Raw genomic sequence first — 20,467 nt, forward strand, 5'->3', positions numbered from 1 at the left:
ACTTAGATGTATGATCGAATTCTGTAAGCTTCTCATATATTGTCTTCATAATCATTGAGAATTTTACGGTCCCCTTCCATTCTGCCTCTCTTACCTTATCACCTAACCAATAATAAAAGAAATAAGGAAGATCCTCATCGCCCAAAGTATTCAACCACTCCCCCCTTCCTCCTCCATTACATAGGTTACAGTAGTTATTTGCAATTTTAGTTGCCAAATCCCAATTTTGCCCTTTGTAGGACGATAATGAGTTCTTCACTCCTTCTTCCAGTTCACTGGGGTTCTTCCGTACTTTCCCTCGGAATGTACAACCTCTTATTCCTTCCCCCTTGTCTAAGGTTTCGTATATTTTTTCTGAAGGTAATTTATTTGTACCTGCTCCCTCCTAAAATTGTAAAATTGAAATATGTGTGCACATATCCGATCACATTACTTCCTACTATATGATATACATGCGGGACATATGCATATATATATATGTGTACACACATATATACTACTATGTGTATATATACACATTTTTTTTTTTTCCACATAGTGGAAATGTGAATGAATTGTATTGGTTGTATTATCAAATTTCTGCCTTACCATTGCTTAGGTATATCCTCAATATATAATTAATTTATGTTAAAGATAGTGTTCATGTTCTCATGTAGTTTGGAAATACATATCCCAGTTCTAATTGATTTATGATGATTATGAAATGAGTAGGTATTGAAATTTTTATTTTTCCCTTCCCTCACAGTACACATTGGTCAACATTTCAAAAAATGATAATCCACCATCTACATGCATTGAAATCATCATGCGCATATTTAAATGTAAAAATAGCAATGAACACACACAGGAGGTAAAAAAGTAAAAAAATTGAAGAACGAGCTCTTCTCCCCTCCTCCCCCCCTTTACTACATTCACCTTCATTATATATTACTGAATTCTGCAAAATTGCGCATAAGAATATAATGCAGTATGCACTAATTCTTCTCTTCCATTCATGATCATTCAACAATAATAATTTCTCCTCTTACTTTTATTCCTTCTTCAGATAAGTACACTACAAAAAACTTATTCAAACATGAGGTGTGTATATCATATTATCTAAGCTTCCCTTTCCCTTTTTAGTGCACATTTAAGTTCATCCTTCTTTACCTACCCCTTCCTTTTTCTTTCGTTCCATCCTAATATGTACAACCTGAATATTTTTATTTATATGTGTGTAACGTGTACATTACATTAATGGAAGTTACTCCATTCCCACTTTCATCTAATGTTGTATTTTTAAGCGTATATGTGCCTCATTCTTCCTAAACGTACTTCTTTCCTTTCTTTTTTCTTTCTGTTTTCTTTTTTTTCTTTGCATACATTCTCTTTTCCTTTTTTCTCTTTTTTTTTTTTTTATTACACCCTTCGGGTGTAATACCCCCCCCCCCCCTGGGGTTCCTAAAGTAGCAGCCCATATCATGGGTCATTATACTAGAAAGACCCTTCATTATAACACCCCTAAGCCATCATACTAACATCCCGAAACCATCATTCAAACAACACTAACAGAACATTCCCTCCAGCAACCACCCCCAACAATCTTCCTTCCAACCCTAACAACCTCCCTTCCACCTACCACCACCCTAACAACCCATCCTTCTTCATCTGGAGGATGAGGTATATGGGATTGAATATTCTGATGAACCAAGTGTTGAGAAACCTTCTATAGAAGTAACATCGTCTTCGTAGTGATCATCAAAATCATTAAATTCTCTCCTAATGGAGGACCTTTTACTTCTGCTTCCTCCAGAAGAGGAGTTATTTCCCTTAAGGAAGAAGAGGTGTGATTTGTACTTGTAAAAAAAGTATGCCAATGCAGGAAGTCCTATTGCGGCAAGTCCACCTGGCACAGCAACAGGAACGATACCACGAAGAACATCTGCTTCTTCCCCTTCTTTTCTGTGACTACCACCACCGTCACTCCCTCCTTTTCCTTCTCCACCAGAGACATCATCCACTAAATCAGTACATGCTAATTTGGACAGTTTGTCCCCTTCGCAGTATTGCTTATACTTGTTCTCATAGCCTGTGCAATATGATTTATCACTATGTCCCTCCCCTCCTGTGCAATCTGTGAACATATACCTGCATGCTGAGCACATGCCATCCAAATAATCGTCTTCACTATCACCACAGGAATACTCATCGGACCTTAATTGACTTTGCCCAGTTGGACAGTCTTTGGAGAAATCAAATAATACTTTCATTCGGGTAAAAATTTGTTGGCTAATACCCTCGTATATATTGGTGCACCCATTACTAATACCCAAACTTATCAGTTTATCATAGACTGCACTCATGACATCCGGAAATTTATTATCATTAACTAACATGCCAGATAATGTATCCCCTGTCCAATAATATAAATAATTACAACGTTCACCTTCAGGCATAATGTTATTATCCTTCTTGAATGCGCTACACCAGCCATTTACTATCTGTTCGGCACATTTTTCTGTATTGGGATATGTTTCTAATGCACTCTTCATTCCTGCGGTTTGAATATTACCATTACAACTATTAGTAGCCTTATTGAGTTCACAGTATACTCTTTCCGAGGGTAACTTTTTCTTTTGGCAATCCTCCTATAAAATGTAAATAAAAGGGGAGGAGGGTACATATATATATGCATATGTACACTTCCTACCTGTTTCTTTCATTATACTTGAAGTTTTATTTGTACATTATGTAATTATACACCTTAAATAAGAAGGAGCGTATAGTAACTGTTGTTCCATTTCTTACCGTTAGTCTAGTTCTCCGTAGTGCCTCTGGAGCACACTCCAATTCCTGTGGTTCCGCATATTGCACGTCCCCCTTAGTGTCCTTCTTGAAATCTGCACAATATGTATTGCTAGTAGTGTCTCCCTCACACATAGTAATTAATTCCTTGTATGCCTTTTCAGCTTCCCTCCGTTCTTCGTCTAATTTTGATTTCCAGGGGCAGGAGTCAGCCTCCCGTGACTCCTGTGCCTGCTGACTCAGCCCTAATATTTTGAAGTCGTAGTCATAGTCGTGCAGTTTTTTTCTTCGGATGAAAATATCCCAGCTTATATCAGGATATATATTAGTATACCCACTTCCATGTTTATCTTCGGGCAGTTTACTGTAAATTGTTTTCATGGCCGCATGGAAATCATGATTACCCAGGGGTCCCTTTATTTTTTCACCTAACCAATAATAAAAGAAGTGCCAAGGTATGAGACCCGATGGTTCCCCAACTTCCCACATTTTATATGCACGACACCATGCTTTTGTAATTTTACTGGCAAAGTTCTCCTCTTTAATTCCTTGTTTCCTTATTTCGGGCCCTATCCTGTCATTCAGATTTCTCCCGTAATCTTCTTGGCGCGATCCTTCGAGACACGGCTGACCGCCCTTTTTATCTAATTCATCGTACATATCCTCTGAGGGTAGTGTAACAGGATCTGCCTGCTAAAAGGTATATTGGGACGAAATATCATATAACAATGAATGTTCCCATAGTCTATATTACTGTAAGTGTAAATTACTCTACACACACTCCATCGTTAACGGTAAGCCCAGAAGGGTAGGATAATTTTTTCTTTCCGTCAACTTCTCCTCTTCTCTCTTACTGGCGACATTTTACTTTGTAGTGGTATATCTTCCCCTATATATTATATATATTATGTTAAAACTTCTTATATATTTATATGTAAGGTATGTTCAGCAACTTCCCTGCTTCTAATAAAAATTTCAGTATGTACAGTTCATTCACATTATTTTATTATAAAAAAAAATTTTTAAAAGTTGTGAACAATCATTGTGCAATATATATATATATATATATAGAGAGAGAGAGTAGTTTTTCCACCTTTCTAAAATATGCTTATTCTTCTATGTCAAGTAAGGGGCCTGCTCCCATAAGGAAGATACAGAAAGAGTTCAAAATAGAAAATTCCATTATGCATAGAAAGAAATACATAAGAAATCCTGTAATAATATTCTGCAGTACACCTTCCCCCATTCCTCCATGATCCTAAAATAATAACAAATTTTCGTTCGTCCTTTTCCCTTCTATTTAATTTTTTTAAATTAATCCATCCTAAATAAAAATTTCATATAAAATGAATATTAAACCAGACGAATCCTCCCATTCCATCATCCTAGCATATATTCCATTCTCCATATGTATGTCATATGATTGTCCTTTTATTTCGCCTTCCCTCCTGTTCTATATGAACAGTGAAGTGTTAAAAGAGTTCAGGAGATTAAAACTACTTAAGAAATTGAAAGAAGTCTTATAGCGTTCATGATTATACCGCAGTCTTATTATTTGAAGTTCGCAAAGGTCAAAATTGCTTGAGGATATTTTGAATAGTATACATAGTTCAGGGATTCAGGGTTCAGCGCGCAGGTTTCAATCTTCTTGGTTCAAGGTTCAGGGTTATGGTTGCAGATTTCCGTGTTCAGGGTTCACGGCTTAGGGTTCTGGGTTTACGGTTTAGGCTTTAGGGTTAAGGGTTTATTGTTTAGACATTAAGGTTTAGAGGTTAGGGTTTACGGTTCAGCGTTTTGACATTGAAGTTTAGGGTTTTGGGTTTTGTATTTATTGTTTAGGATTCAATCCTCTCGGTTGAATGTTTCGGTTCATGAGCTTTAGCGTGAAGAGCTTAGGATTTAGTGTTTAGAATTCAGAAATCAAGGTTGTGGTTTTAGTTTTCCGGGTTTAGGTTCAGGGATTAGGATTCAGGGTTTATGGTTCAGGGATTAGGATTCACGTTTTAGGTTTTGGGGGTTTTCGTTTTGGGTTTTGGGTTTTGGACTTAGGGTTAAGGGTTTAGGGTTCAGTATTTAGGGTTCAGCGTTTATGGTTCCGGGTTTAGGGTTTTATACTTAGTTTTAGTTCTCAGGGTTTAGGATGTGGTCTAGAGTTTAGGATTTGTTTTAATGTTTAGCGCCTAGGGCTCGGGGCTTAAGTTTTAGGGTTCAGGGCTTATGTTTTAGGGTTCAGTTCTTATTTTTTTTCAGTTTAGTCATTAGGGCTTAAGCTTAGAATTTAGGTCTTTGGGCAAAACTATCTCATATCCAGAACATAGATGCAAGCATTAACTGCTAGCTCCTAAACCCTGAACTCTGAACGATAAGCTGTCAACCCTAAAGCATGCACCCTAAAAGCTGAAACTCGCTCCTACGCCCAGAATCCTAAGCTCTAAACTCTAAACCCTGAACCCTAAACCCTCAACCCTAAACCCTAAAGCCCAAAAACCTAAGCTTTAAAACACTGAATCCCTAAACATCGAAAGGCTAAACCCTAAATACTTAAACTCAAAACCTCTAAACCCTGAATCTCAAACCCTGAACCCTAACCCCTAAAACCCTAAGTCCTGAAACCTAAGCCCTGAACCCTAAGCCCTGAACCCTAAGACCTGAACCCTAAACACTGAACCCTAAGCCCTGAACCCTCAGCCCTGAATCCTAAACCCTAAACACTAAACCCTAAAGCCTGAAGCCTAAACCGTGAATGCTAAAGCGTGAATGCTAAAGCGTGAATCCTAAAACGTGAATCCTAAAGCGTGAATCCTAAAGCGTGAATCCTAGAACCTAAAAGCTAAACCCTGAACTCTTCTAAATCTCCCTGATCCTCTAAAATCTAATGAATTAGGAGGGGAAAATGTATTAATGCATATAGAATGGAATATAATTTGGGAGGGAGAAATTCTCAATTAATATAGTGCACATTCCATATACAAATGAATTACTTAGAATATATCTAGGAAGAAGGTGAAAAGATGAATGAAGTGAATTCTGGAGTATAGTATAGCTTAGAAGGAGTAAGGTAGAATGTTTAAGGTAATATATTATGTATGTTCCGTTTAAGCTGTTGATGTGTAATTCTATGGAATAGGAATAAAGGGTAAATGAGGGGGGATAAATGTGTGCAATATTATTATAACAAAACATCATAAGGGGGAGATGGAACAGAAAAAATGCTTCCCACAAACTAGTATGGGAATGTACACACAAAATGTTCAGTTTTTTAAAGAGAAAATATAAAAATAATATATATCATTGCATTATGTACTTCCTTTTTTTCTCTATGCTTGTATTATGTTTAGTATTGTGAATGCACATACCTTATTTACTGAGCATATAAATGAATATATGCACAAGTAAGAAAAGTAATGTAGGAGCAATAAGTTATATATATGAACTGCTGAATACAAGTGTTAATCAATTTTAACAATCTCCCTTTACAGCACTATGGAAGCATAAATAGGAAGGTACGAGGGAGAAATTTTCTGTTATAGGAAGTTACGTTCCCATGAACGAAATATAAATGTAGAGGGAAGTAAAAATGTATAATATATAATGCTTTGAATAAACAAGTGTAAACAAGGATAAACAAGTACAATTTGCAATCCAATAATATAACACATAGATGGGAAATGATATAAAACGTGCATACGAGGAAATAAAAAAAAGGCGTGTATATAGGAAGTTGAATTTGATTTGTTTCTCCCGTCATCCATATAATGTATAAGGGTTTCATATATTTAAAAATATATTCCTATTTCTTGAAAGTTGAACAGTGCATAGAGTTAGAAGGAATAGGAACCTAATGAGCCTATATAATTACTATCTTGTGCAAGAATCTATCATATATAAATGTTCAACTTGAATGCATAAGGAATGCACATTTTAATATAGATCCCGTATAATCAGAAATATATATGAATCATAATGACATGGGTAAGTGTACTATAGACTGTTTACAGTTCACAATGGATATATAGATGCAGTATACGTAATTCCACATGTATAATATTAGAAGGTGGAAGTATAGGAATACATATATATATGTAATTGTTTAATTATACCTGCAGGATGAAGCACCTGTTCTATATTCAGAATGGATCTATGATATGTTGAAGAATGGGTACGGCTCCATACACTGTCATCAATGTATCCAGGACTTGGGGGAGAAGTTAAATACCTACACTGGAGTTCAGACTAAGATTCATGAAATTGTGGGTGCCTGGGAATTTGTATCCAAAGTAGAAGCAGGGGACCCAGGTGATAGCACTATTTGTTCTTGGTTCTGTTATTGGTTAGGAGATTTAATACAGAAAAATGAAAAAAATGCAGAATTTTCAACTGTCCTGAGTGCAGTGTGCGTTGCACTGAAAGGACTTTCCATCGTTACCAATTGTAACCCCTTAGACCATCATAATACGTGGGACAAATTCAAACAGTATAAGGGAGAATTCGAATTAAACCAGGACTATAATCCAAATAATGCTCAACTACAAAAGTATTATAAATCATGTGATAGTACATATCATGGAATGCGGAAAGCATTTCCCTCAAATTTTGCTGATGTGAAGGAAAAATGTGGAAGCAATTGGGAAAATCCTACTGAATCATATTGTACGAAATTTAAGGAGCAATATACACAGTACTGTAGGAAAGTACCGTCAGAATTAACATGCACCATTCCCAAGAAACCTTCTGCTGGGGACGATTTCGACTTTAGGGATGCTAAAGTGGACCTGGAACATATGCTTTCGGTTATTTCTTCATTCCACATATAATAAATACATGAGTACATGTAATACTTTACTCATCATCATATAATGGAAATATAGGGACACACTCATTTTCATAACATCAATTTCTGTATTTATATTTCTGTAGGACTCAATATTAAACACTCTACCTTCCACAATAGCATACAATAAATTTAACACTGCCAAGGAAACTTGTACGGGTGATGAAAGTTTACCTGAAGAAATAGGGAGCTTACTGAATGCAGATGAAGGTGCTAAGCGTTATATTCCTAGGCTTAGGAATGTTTGGTGTTACGCACAAAAAGGAGGAGAGGAGGGCGAATTGTCTGATAATGAGCGCTGTGGTTTCCTATATTATTGGATAGGGTACATGTTCGATGACATTATCAACGATGATGAATCATTTTGGAGTTTCATGGATAAGGTATTAGGAAATTTGAAAACATTGTCTAATGGAGGTGAATGTAAAATTGTGCGCAGTCCCTTCAGCAGACATAATTTCTATTATGAGAGGAGGGTTTACGATTATTATATTGACCACACAAGTATAGGAACAAAGTTAGGGGAGACTGATGAATCCTCCTGCAGTGAAACATTGAAGCAATACCTGAGTGACGCTGCACAGGCATATTACCAGGTGAATAGGGAATGTAAGAATGGGGCCGCAACATCTGCATACTGTACCAAATTTAAAGGGGAGTATAAAAATCTTATTCGAAAGGAACTCCTTAAATCAAAATGTAAACCGGCGCAGATACAGGGATTTTTACATGATGCAGAGGATCCAGTATCTGCAGCCGCTCCTATCGTATCGTCTGTACTCGGCGTATTGGGACTACCAACAATCGTTTTTTTTTTATATAAGGTATACAATTACCATTATAAACTACCATTTATATATAGACCATAATATATACCCACCATAGCATCGTATATGTATGTACATATTCCTATGCCCTTAGACCCCCTCCTTCCACTCCTTTTTTTTTATTTAGTATAACCTTTTACCTTCTTGGTTCAGCAACAAATTTGGAAGCAACACTAGCAGAAAAAGAAGAACAGCACCTGAGCGCAACTTTGACGAATTGACAGCGGACACCTCCACAATAGACGGTTCAGCAGCATTCGATTCAACGGACACTTCTACACATTATTCCACAGATGGTTCTACTATATATGGTGGACAACCCAGAAGAGGAACAAGAACAGGAACAAGTAATAATAGAAGGCAGCCACAACAAAAGCAAAGACAACAACAGAGACAAAAGGGACAAAGACAACAAAGAAATATTGGTTACCAGAACATGTAACGTGAGAATGTAACACCGTCGTTTGGAACATCTGACAGGGAAGAGGGAATGTAATGTGACCCCACCGTAGTGTGCATAAAGAACCACGGACAGTTTATACAATATAAGAAACAAAATGACATTTTCCTTTTTTCTACCTTAATTTTCTTTAATTATTCTTTTTTTTTTCGCAACATCAATTTTATTGGCGGTTTTCTTTTTTTTTTTTTTCCTTCAATGGAATTATTCCATCGTGAAGTGTAATATGGGACATCCATTTTGTAGCTCTCGCACACAAGTACACATTTTCTTCCATTTGCAAAAAAGCGTCGCGAAAAGAGGAAAAAATCTGTCAAAAATTATACCATACCTTATAATGGAAAAAAGCACAATTTTTCTTTGGCGCCGAAACGCGGGAAAAGGACAAAGGGCAGCACGCTGCACGTGCTCTTTTTCTTCCTTTCCTTTCTCCTTTTCCAGGTGTGTATCTTAAGAAATCTACCTATGTATCACAATGTGTTCATCATTTTGTCACCGAAAAAAAAGGAGACGCAAAATTGGCAGAATCCGTGTGCATGTGGGTGGGTGGGGTACACTACCAACTGCAAAATGAATAATTCCTGAACAGGAAGGGCGGAATCTTCCATTGGTGTTTTCCCCAGAGTATGTATGCGTCCATTTCAAGGGAACATCTTTCAGGCAACATTACCATCTAACCATAAATGTTTGTCCAGTGTAAATGCCAAATTGTGTTTTTTCCCTTTTTTATGGGCATAATTGAAAGTATACTTGTTTATCTTGAAAGGTGCCGCGCGCAAAGGTGTTGTCAATCTGGAAAGAAGTACCCCAAAGGGGCAAACAGTTGACAAAAAAAAAAAAAATTAATATTAGAGGAAAAAAAAAAGAAAGATGAAAAAAAAAAAGAAGGAAAGGAAAAAAAAAAAAAAAAAAAAAAAAAAGAAAAAAAAAAAAAAAATTAAACGTGAATGAATCAGTGCGGGGGGTTGTGTAGCATTTCACATTTTAGGATGTGTGCGTGTAGGATTTCGCATTTTAGGGGTGTGTGTGTGTGTGTAAGATTTAGCATTTTAGGGTGTGTATATGTAGGATTTCGCATTTTAGGGTGTGTATATGTAGGATTTCACATTTTAGGGTGTATGTGTGTAGGATTTCACACTTAATGTATAAGGTTTCACACTAAGGGGTGTGTAGGATTTCGCATTTTAGGGTTCCCGGTTTAAGGGTATAAGAACAACAATGTAGCCTGGTGTTCAGCGGTTTCAAGGTGTAAGGACAACAATGTGGCCTGGTATTTAGTAGTTAAGGGAGTGTTATGCATCTAAAGTGTGCATACAAAAAAAAATGAAAAGAAAAAAAAAAAAAAAACAGATACATAAGCCTATACACACCTGCACGAGCGCAATCGCTTATGCACACATGCGGGTAAGGTATACCATATGAGTATTGGCTCCGCGCACGGGAGAGTGCACACATTTTTTTTTTTTTTTTTTTTTTTTTTTTTCAAGGTGCGAATTGAATTGCGGCACGTTTCTCGCAAGAGAAAAGTGGGGATGTGACATGACTAAACACGTGAATTATCTCGGTTGTTCCATAAACGATTCGAACATTTGCTAGGTGTGCTTTTTTTTCTTCTATTTTATTGTTTTCATATATTTCTCTTCGCATTTTGCGTCAAAATGTTTGTGACCTTCCGAGGTCATGCTTTAAAAACGGTATTCGGGAGTGTCCGCACGCACGCAGTAGAGCAATCGAGTGGATATACATACCTACACACATACGAACATACTTACGTGCATACATACGTGGGTACATTGGTACAACGCGCACAGAGAGACCCCTGCACAGATATACTGACCGCGGTGCCCACAATGGAGGAAGACTCCTTTAAGAACAGATTGCTGAAGCGCAACATCGACATATGGATAGAGAAGTACCGCCCGTAAAACCTAGACGATGTAGTGGGAAACCCGTTTGTCATAAACACGCTCAAGAGCATCATCGTGTCGGGAAATATGCCCAACTTGCTCCTAGCTGTAAGTGCTCTGCTGAAGGTGTCACCAGTTCTTTAAAGAGCAATATAAGGCTCCCCCTCTGATTGCACAATACGGTTCCGAAAACTGCTCGCCCATGTTGATTTTTTTTTTTTCTCTGCACAAAAGATTAATTGTAAAATGGGCACATAGAGTTGGTAGTGTATTTTTGTGCTGTCAATTGGCGGCATATTTGTGTCTGAAGATTGGGAGCCCCTTGACAACCTCATTATGCCACCCATGTGGAGCCTTTTTGTGGAAATCATCAACCCATTCTTTTTTTTATCTGTGCATTGTGTGTTCACCTTCGTAGGGGGCTCCGGGAACTGGAAAAACGACTAGCATCCTCTGCTTGGCCAGCGAAATGTTAGGCTCCCAGGCGAAGAAAGCCGTCCTGGAATTGAACGCCTCAGATGACAGAGGAATTAACGTAATCAGAGACAGAATAAAAAGTTTCGCAAAGGAAATAATAAGTCTCCCTCCAGGAAAACACAAAATTATTATACTAGACGAAGTGGACTCCATGACCACAGCGGCACAACAGTCATTAAGAAGAATCATGGAGCTGTACTCGGACATCACAAGATTTGCTTTAGCTTGTAATCAGTCTGAAAAAATAATTGATGCGCTTCAAAGCAGATGTGCCATTATACGGTACTTAAAATTATCTGATGATCAAGTTTTAAAGCGAATTGTAAAAATATGCCAAATGGAAAACATAAAGTACACAGACGATGGGTTGGAAACCCTCACCTTTATAGCAGACGGGGACTTAAGAAAGGCAGTCAATTGTCTGCAGTCCACTTATGCTGGGTTAGAAGTTATAAACAAAGAAAATGTGCTAAATATCTGTGACATTCCTTCTCCTGAAAGAATTGAAAGTTTACTAAAATTTTGCGTAAACAGTGAGTGGAAAAAGGCACATGACATTGCATATGACATGATAAGGGAAGGACACACCCCTTTCGACGTTGCCCTAACGTCTTCAAATGTGTTGAGGAGGTACGACTTAGGCTCCGAAGCTGTGCAAATGGAGTTCTTAAAAATTGGTGCCATGGCTTGTAACACCATGGCCAGTGGTTTGGCCAGCGTTATCCAGCTGGATAGGTTGCTCGCCGATTGGTGCATAGCAGCCAAAGCCTTCCGCACCAAGTGCTAGTTAGTGAAAAAAAAAGGAAAAGGGACGAATTTTTACGCATTAATCATACACGTTTGCGGTGCTCACGTTCTGTAAAAATGATGAAGAGGCGACAGTCAACCTGCCTTGTTGCCGCTCTTCCCATCGTTGCGCTTCTTCTTCCCCTTTTGAATGCTCCTTCGATTTACCTTACCGTGTTGTTTGATGACCTCTCCCGTGGTGCTTCCCCCCACGTGACTGTTGTTGGGGTGGACACTTTCATCGGGTGAATCTCCCCCCCTATCGCAGTCCTTTCCAAAATATCTGATCAAATCCTCGTAGGGGGAAAAAACAATTTGGAGAAAGTCCATCGCGGTGAGCATATGTGAGGGGACGTGGTTAACGGATAGGTTCGCACTTGTACCGGTGAATTTCAGGGGGGTCTTCTCAAGGGCAGGTTTCCCAAAAGATGCCTTCTTAAAACCCATACTAGTCACATCACGGGGGGGACAAAGCAACTTTTTAAAGCCACCTTGGTTAGATTCACTATCCCATTCACCGGGGGTGTACTTCATAAATGTGTCCGCATCTACAATTCTGGGTTCACTCAAGGAGAGGTTAAAGTGGATTACTTTATTGGGGTCCTTCTTCCGCACGTGCTGACTTGTGTAGCTACTCAAAAGGGCGTTCTTCCTACTCTCGTCAGAGTCATACAAAGAAATTTCCAACGCGTCGGAGGATAAGTCCTCAGCAAAACAGGAATGAAACAGAACGTTGGAAAAAGAAATGGACAAATTATCATTCATGGAGGAGATAACAATTCCGTCCTCATCTACAATAGATCTGACTAGGGGGTATTTTTCCAAAATTTTCTGGACAACACGTAGAATACAAAAAGAAATTATGTAGTCTGAGTGCATAGCAATGTTGTACAACTGGAAGATGATTCGGGCTAGTAGCTGATTGTTGTTAGATTTGAAAGTGTTGTAGGTACTTGTGAAGCTCTTCGTCTTTAGGAGCAACTCAATGCAGTAGAGCAGCTCTGCGCAAAAGTTGTATTTCTCACTTGTGTGTTTGGACCCCATTTGTACTTCCCCTGATTCGTTACCTACTACAGGGTTACTCCGTTTCGCGTTCTCCATGTTTTTACCGTTCTGTCTTCCCCTTGTGAGGGGATCACTCTGGCTGCACTTTCCAAAGTCGGCAAAACTGTTGTACACAAAATTCTGATGCTCGAAGAGGAAGTGCACCGATCCCAGGTGGAAATAGGGCAGGGATACATCCAGGAGGGATAGGAGGGTATTCGCCACCCAGGAGCAGTCAATGTAGAAACTGTCGTCCGTTACTTTGTTTATCATTTCGAGAAAAATGCGCGCTGAGGTGAGTCTCAGGGGGGGCGGTACCGCATCACCAGCTCCGTCAACGCTGTCAACACTTCCTACATTGGCAACACCGCTAATGCTTGCTTCCCCCCCCATGGCCAGCGCCTTCACCTCTGCAAAGACGTCATCCATTAGGAGCTTATTCACGTAAAGGGCATAATGGGCTATTCCCTGCAGGGCGTTCTTCACAAAAGCGACGGAGTGCTTCTTATAACCCCTTAACACGCATAAATAAACTAAAAACAGCTGGTCCAGTATCCTTTCGGTGTTTTTTTCAATAATTTTTAACTCCCCACAGACGTTAGTCTTCGTCCTAATTGTATCATCCTTCCCTTTTCCCAATCCACCATCCGTTACGTCTTCAGCAGAAAATAACTTTGCGTTGATCTTCTTCTCAGTAATGCTAATCTGAGAGAAAATTTTTAATAAGTTGGGACTCACATTTTGTTCCCTATTAAAAAGGGAGTTGGTAAAATAATCCACTAACGTTATGGTAAAGGATAAGTTGGAGTCATTGTCGATAATTTCTTTAAGACTGTTGAGGCACTTCATACAGAGGAGGTGTACATTCGTCTTTCCTTTTTTGGTGAGTGCTCCTCTCTTCGCCACGATGGCGTTGTATTTCTTCTTCGAGTAGGTGTGTATATTTGCATACAACGTGAGGTACTCAAAAAGTCCTTCACTTCTGGAGAGGTGCAAATTGACGGTAACTATTTCGCATAACAGATTCACAAACAGAGTTACATTGTGACGGATGTTTTCTTTTAACATAGTGCAGAATTGCTTGAAGTAGTGAACTATCTTCTGCTCTATGTTGTTTACATTTATCATTATCTTGGAAAGGCTCTTCAGGGCGCCTCCCCCTGCTTTGGTGTTTACACGCTGGTCTGTCTCGCCTATTGAAGAGGTAGGTTCCCCCTTTCCTGGGGTGGAATTTTTTTTCCCCCCTGGGATGTTTTCACTGCCGATAATTTTGTATGACGGTGTTATGCACTTGAGCACCGTACAGATGGATATACAGGTCAATGCGTTGGTCATTTGGTAGTACCTGATTTTCCTCTCCAATTCGTCGGTAAACGGTTTGCTGTCCGGGTTTGCGGCGGTGCCATTTCCGATGGTAGCCCTTTTCTGGAGCTCCCTCCCTTTGGTTATGCTTTCCCGACAGATGAAGAAGAGACAGTCGAACTTCTCAATGTGCATGTCCTGGTTCCCAATGATGCTGTTCGAAATGGCTGCCACTTCATTTCTAATATCATGGCAGTGTTTCATCTTATTCTCAATTTTGGTAATTTCTTCCACCAGCGGACTTTTACTTTTTTTTTTCCTGTTCTTTATTTTTTCTAGCATTTTCTTCAGCTTCAGTTGTCCCTTTTCGAGCTTCCTACTCTTCTTTCTATTCTGTTCTTCGCTCTGGCTACCACTTCGCCGTCCTCCTCCAACCCCATTATAATTATCATCATCGTCGTCATCGTCATAACTGATTATTCCATTTCTCTTAACTCTTGGTAGGTTGAAACTTTTCCTCTTAATTTTGTTGCTGATTTCTCTGTTGAATGTCCTTGCCTCATACTGCTCGATGTCCTTGTGTTTTTTTTTTTTCTGCGTCTCCGCGTTAGCCTTCTTCGCCATTCTGCTCGTCCTTCCCCAATATGAATGCAATGTCCGTATGGATCAGGCACGAAGTTGCGCCTTCGCAGAGATGTAAGGAGTCGTATATTTATGGAGAAAATGAATCCTTCGAAGCTTCCCCTTTTGGGGGTTGCCTTCAACCTTGCTGTTGTTTTACCACTTGGGGTGGTGGTAGTGGGGTCCACTTTCAAGACGACTTAACTCCCATGTAAAAAAATTGTGGTTGCTGTGGTTGTCATTTGCATGATTCTCGCGCAATGGCAAAAGAAAAAAAAATTGCTGATTTGTTTCTATATTTTAATCGCTTTTTTCTCCCTCATTTACACGTCATTGCGCGCTTTATGCGCAGTGTCGCATGGAGGAAAAGGCGCTCAAAAGGATATTCACCAACTTTGCATTTTCATTCTCTGGAAAACGTATATTTTTTTTTTTTTTTTTTTTTATTTCCATTTGTTTTAGAAAAAAGCACTTCTCGGTATGCGGGCCTCACCACGCTGTAAATTCTGCAGCACCGCGGGGAAAAAAAAATGCTTACGGGTTCACGCGCATATGGATGACATAAGGTTAAATATATATTTTTTTTCTTTTTATGAGTACATTTTAGTTAGGCCCTTCTCTCTTTGGCAAAGCTTAACGTTCCATTTTTCCAACCCGTCCTCCCACCATTCGCATGTATACCATGCCGCAAAAGAAAAAAAAAAAAAGGCAACCATTGACCCTGCCAAACGCAGGGATTATTTTCCCCTCCCGCTTCCGTTACAACCGTTGTTGTGTCAGCGCAAGTGACAAACTCCACATGCGTAGGAAATTATTATGTACCTTTGCAAATTTATAAAACTGCGTATAGGTTACCAGTTTTACTGGTACATACTCTAAATGGAAGTTTCAAAAATGTTTTATTCTTCAAAAGGGGCATGCAAAAATCAAATGACGCAAAAAAAAAAAAAAGGGGTGGAGAAGTTGCACACACAAAAAGAAGGGGTTACGAGAGGGAAAAAAAAAAAGAAAAATTATCAAGCTGACAAAAACAAAAAAGGGAAAATAAACAAATTTTGCATATTGAGCATATGGTGGAAATACCATCATGGTGCTTCTTTTACGTATTCCCCCCTTCCGTGTACCACTCCCGATATGCCAAAATTGCAAACGAGGAAAGGGGCAAATAAATTGGTCTTCCTTGGGCGCCCCTCCTTATATGGTTGCTTCGCTCCTTAAGTACTCACCCACGTCCCCCTGCAAGGAAGAAAGAGTATATACGGGGAAAGTTACATGTGTAGACAGTGTCACAAAAAATTAAGTGCGCTAATGAGTGAGCTAACCCCGCGTATGTCTACACAATATTTCGTAAGGTATTTCACCCATTGGTGCGGTCCAAGCTGTTGCGGCTGCCGCGTAAAGTGGTGGAAGTAAATACCTGGTGAATTAGAACAATATCAGTAACATTTAAAATTTTGATGTCCTGGGTGTTCCTTATGGATATGCCAAAGCCTATGGGGCTGTCGTTCATTGAGAGGACGATAATTCCGTCTCCCTTTTTTATATTGTCGCTAACTTTTAGCAGATGACTCTGTGGGGAAGGAAAAGAGAAAATTGTTGTATACGTTGTGTTTGCCCCTGATGTAAAGACACCTTCTAATGCCACTCTTCCCGGTGCATACACATTAACATCAAAGTATATGTTCTACATAAGCGTAAAAAAATTATGCAAATGGGGAAAGACCCCCAGAGTAACCCACCTTCAATACGTTATTGCCAAATAAAAAGTTCTTCTCCCCAGATTCCTTCAGCCAAATTTTGTGAATACAAAATTCATTTAAAAATGACAGGGACGTAATTTTTATGAAAAAGTTATTCGCTTTCGTGAATTTCCCGAGGCATATTCCGAGGGATATCTGAAGTGAGAAAAAAAAAAAAAAAGGGCACGTTAAAAAATGGCACCAAAGCTTGGTGGAATCATACATTCCTTAAGGACATACGCGATGAGCGGCTCTTCACTTATCTTACCAATGAATTTTTATTTATTATTGCCTCGGCTTGTTTGGCCAGTTCAGCTCTAAAAATGGGGTTATGTTAAAAAAGGGGCAGTGAATGGGTTGTCGGTCATCGTTGCGGTATGTGTACAGCGCGTCTCACAACCAAATTGCGGGGATGCTGCAGAATTACGCTAGCACATCAATATTTCCTGTACACATATTTTCACTCTTCCGTTTAATTGAAACCTACCGAACGAAGTACACGCTTGACCTGTGCAACCTTAATACGTACTCCTCGTTGTTGTAGGACAGCATGCTCAACAGGTTATTTCCGACGCTGCAAAAATGGCAATAATGACAAAAATGGTTATATGCTTGTATGTACACTACCTGCGCTTTGCCATTCCCTGGTGAACGCTCACAGGGGGGAGGAGCTTTCTCGCGAATTTGTCATATGCACAGGAACGTAGATATGCAGGTCCGCCCGCACTAAGGCATATGCTGGGCAATTCCGCTCATTACTATTTCGACAGCTTCTTAAACACCATCATCGTCTCGTTATCGTTGAGGGGCCTCATTTTGTTCAAACTGGTTCAGCGAATCTTCAAAGAGAAAGAAAAACTAAATTTGTTTTGTGGCCCTTCCGTCAGCACAAAATGAGTGAACAGAATGAACAGCAGAATGTATATAGCCCCTTTTAAAAAGATGCTCTCCCGTTTTAACTTCTTTATCCTGTGGTGGGAACTATAAACCTACTTTTAGCAGTTCAGGGTTGCCAACAGTGCTCCCAAATGTAACAAATACTCATGCGCAAATATGCAAAGCATACGCGCGTTACATACTTAGTACAAGTTTTCGCCAAATTGGATTTACTGTTTTAAATTAACTATCTACAAATGCGGCTAGCTTTTTTGGTAACTGTTTGAACTTTCTATCTGACCAGGTTATAATTTTTTTTTTTTTTTTTCTCAGAACAAAGGAAAATATTATGAATAGGAGGGGCGCTAGCTAATTTTTTTTTCGCGCAATTTTAAAGGACTTCTTTTTTTTTAAGAAAATAGATAGTCGCGCAGTTTACCTTATTTTAATATAGACGAACGAAGGAATGTTTTTTGTTTTTCTTTTTTTTTTTTTTTGTTTGCCTCACATTGGAAAAACAACGGCTAGCGCGGGTTCCACAGTTGAAACCATTCCTGCAGCCAAAATTGTACGTGAATGGAATAAGAACATGTTCTGTATGTAGACCAGGAATTAACATCTAAAAGGGGGTAATCCTAAGAACGGCGGTGTACACAAAGTAATAGGAGCTGCCGGAAACACGAATTTTGTAGTAACCATTCGATAGTGAGGTTTATTTAGGAACTGCGAAACTGGAAAAATAAAATTGCGCGGCCACTTCTCCCATTCGGTTAATAATGGTTCGTGTAAAGCCAGGACAGTTAGCGGAGTTGTCAATTTTTTACATGTCTCCATCCTCAGTTGGGGGGGAAGAAGAGGTTCGCTTAATAACGTGCATCCCTCTTTCATTTTTTTCCAATTTATTTTCTCGCATCTTTTTGCAAAGCAAACCGGATGGGAAATTGCGCCAATTCGAACATGTCCACTTTTAGCACAAAAGAGGGGAAGGACAAAATAACTTCGCATAGGTATTCTCTTCAATGGGGCTAGGCGAAAATGGGCAGACATCACTTGGTTAGTTCCCCACACGTGCTGAGGTATGAAAATGTAAAGAAGTGCACGTGCAATGATGTTTACACAATCGCGCGCTAGTACACATAAAACGCATAAATCGCATGCAAGCATATTTATAATAATTATTCCTTCCCCGTACGATGGATCGTTTCGCGTAGACTTTCACAGTAAACCTTTTTTTTTCTCCTAAAAAGTTCTAATCAAAGGGGGAAAAAATAATTTCCCCATCTCTCCAGGGGCGACGTTTTTTTTCGCATTTTTAGACACTCTCATTGTACATTTAAGGGCGTACACGTGTACACATAAATATGTTGCGAGAAAAAAAAAAAAAAATTCCCCTAAATAAAAAAATACTTTTCCACAATACTGACGCAAAAATTAAGTGAATGCAAATTGCAAAGCTGGCATGAGTTCTTTTTCCGCTTCGCCGCGTCCCATCTTGCTGGCTCGCGGATTTCCTCGCAATTTGCCACCGACCTTTCTGTGCAAGGGATTACACACTGCGTAAGAGGAAGAGTCCACCGCGCATAATTGCCACAAATTTGGGAAGCCAACTCGTGAGCTGCAAAACATGACTACCCAAAGTGGATCATAAGTATAAAATACTTCCATAAAAAAGACGTAGAACGGCGGAGAAAAGAAAAAATAAACATGTCTTCCTAACATTCGCATTTTCGCAACAGGCCAAAGCGAACAAATTGACTGCTGATTTTCGTTCACCGTGTAAGCACTCCCACTTTTTTTTTTCCCCCTTTCCCACCAAGAAAGAAAAAAAGAAACCAAAATGGAGAACTACGAAAAGCTATTCGAAAGCATGAACCTGGAAGATGACAACGCGTATGAAATAATAAAAAAATGTGATGAAAAAAAATTAAAAAAAATTCTGTACAAATCAATACATGACCCCAACGTAATGCCAAGTTATTCAACCTTCAATTTGAGGGGAAAACGATACAACATATCGAACGTGTCTGGGGAGTCCATCAAAAAAATAGAGAAACAAAAAAAGGTGAAAGAATTACAAATAAGCTATGAAAAAAAACTCCTAAAAAAAGGAGAAAAAAATCAAATGATACCTTCATTAAATGAAATAAAAAAAGTCAACCCAACTTTATTAACAGTAAAAAAAAAAAAAATAAAATATAAGGACCCATTGCCAGACAGAAATGATATTCCACTCATGAACATAACGGCCGACGTTGATTACATATATGATAATGCTGTGGAGGTTATTCATTCCAAACCTGTCCCAGTAAAAAAAAAACAGGGAAAAATCCTGTTGAGTGAAAACCCATTGACGAAGGAAGATTATGGCAAAGTCAGTCCATACCTCATTGAAATAAAAAATGAATTAAAGGAAAAGGAAAATTTGAAAAAGCAAGACATTATTGATGAAGAAAAAGTGGCCGCTGATTTGGACGCGAAAAAGGAAATCTTGCTAACACAACTGAAAAATAAATACAACGAAATTAATAAGGAGTATTTGAAAATATCCCATGTGGTGGATATCAACTCTATTCGGAAATTAAAAAAAAAGGAAAATTATGAAAAACAGCTAAACCAGCTGGAAAAGGATATACAGAAATTGGAAAAGCAAGTCTATTGAAGGGGGATGGGGAGGCTGTAGTATGTTACTACATTTGGAGCATAACATGTGTGTGATGACCCTTTTTTTACTTTTTAAAATTTCGGTGGAGGGCAGCCATGGGTATATACACCTGTGGAGGCCACTCGTACAATATTTTTACAGTGTACATATT

At 38.9% G+C, this 20,467-nt stretch overlaps 4 protein-coding genes across 4 annotated transcripts; 2 read left to right on the top strand and 2 right to left on the bottom strand.

Annotated features, from left to right (window-relative positions):
- Nucleotides 1-10,390: 10,390 nt before the first annotated feature.
- PCOAH_00044420 (Uncharacterized protein) lies at nucleotides 10,391-12,073 on the top strand (the record flags this gene model as incomplete). Its single annotated transcript, XM_020061226.1, has 3 exons — nucleotides 10,391-10,428; nucleotides 10,789-10,917; nucleotides 11,228-12,073. The coding sequence occupies 2 exons, from the start codon at nucleotides 10,897-10,899 to the stop codon at nucleotides 12,071-12,073; spliced, it is 867 nt and encodes a 288-aa protein (XP_019917039.1).
- Nucleotides 12,074-12,168: 95 nt separating this feature from the next.
- On the bottom strand, nucleotides 12,169-15,042 carry PCOAH_00044430 (Uncharacterized protein; the record flags this gene model as incomplete). The annotated part of the gene is made up of 1 exon (XM_020061227.1): nucleotides 12,169-15,042. One exon carries the CDS (start codon nucleotides 15,040-15,042, stop codon nucleotides 12,169-12,171), a length of 2,874 nt encoding a protein of 957 aa, XP_019916875.1.
- A 1,191-nt stretch (nucleotides 15,043-16,233) lies between these two features.
- Nucleotides 16,234-17,593, bottom strand: PCOAH_00044440 (60S ribosome subunit biogenesis protein NIP7-like protein; the record flags this gene model as incomplete). Its single annotated transcript, XM_020061228.1, has 6 exons — nucleotides 16,234-16,275; nucleotides 16,457-16,609; nucleotides 16,779-16,934; nucleotides 17,047-17,095; nucleotides 17,266-17,352; nucleotides 17,538-17,593. 6 exons carry the CDS (start codon nucleotides 17,591-17,593, stop codon nucleotides 16,234-16,236), a joined length of 543 nt encoding a protein of 180 aa, XP_019916121.1.
- Nucleotides 17,594-19,491: 1,898 nt separating this feature from the next.
- PCOAH_00044450 (Uncharacterized protein) lies at nucleotides 19,492-20,313 on the top strand (the record flags this gene model as incomplete). Its single annotated transcript, XM_020061229.1, has 1 exon — nucleotides 19,492-20,313. The coding sequence occupies one exon, from the start codon at nucleotides 19,492-19,494 to the stop codon at nucleotides 20,311-20,313; it is 822 nt and encodes a 273-aa protein (XP_019916413.1).
- Nucleotides 20,314-20,467: the final 154 nt, after the last annotated feature.

This window comes from Plasmodium coatneyi, chromosome 12 (genome assembly GCF_001680005.1).
Source record: "Plasmodium coatneyi strain Hackeri chromosome 12, complete sequence".
Classification (NCBI taxonomy): domain Eukaryota; phylum Apicomplexa; class Aconoidasida; order Haemosporida; family Plasmodiidae; genus Plasmodium; species Plasmodium coatneyi.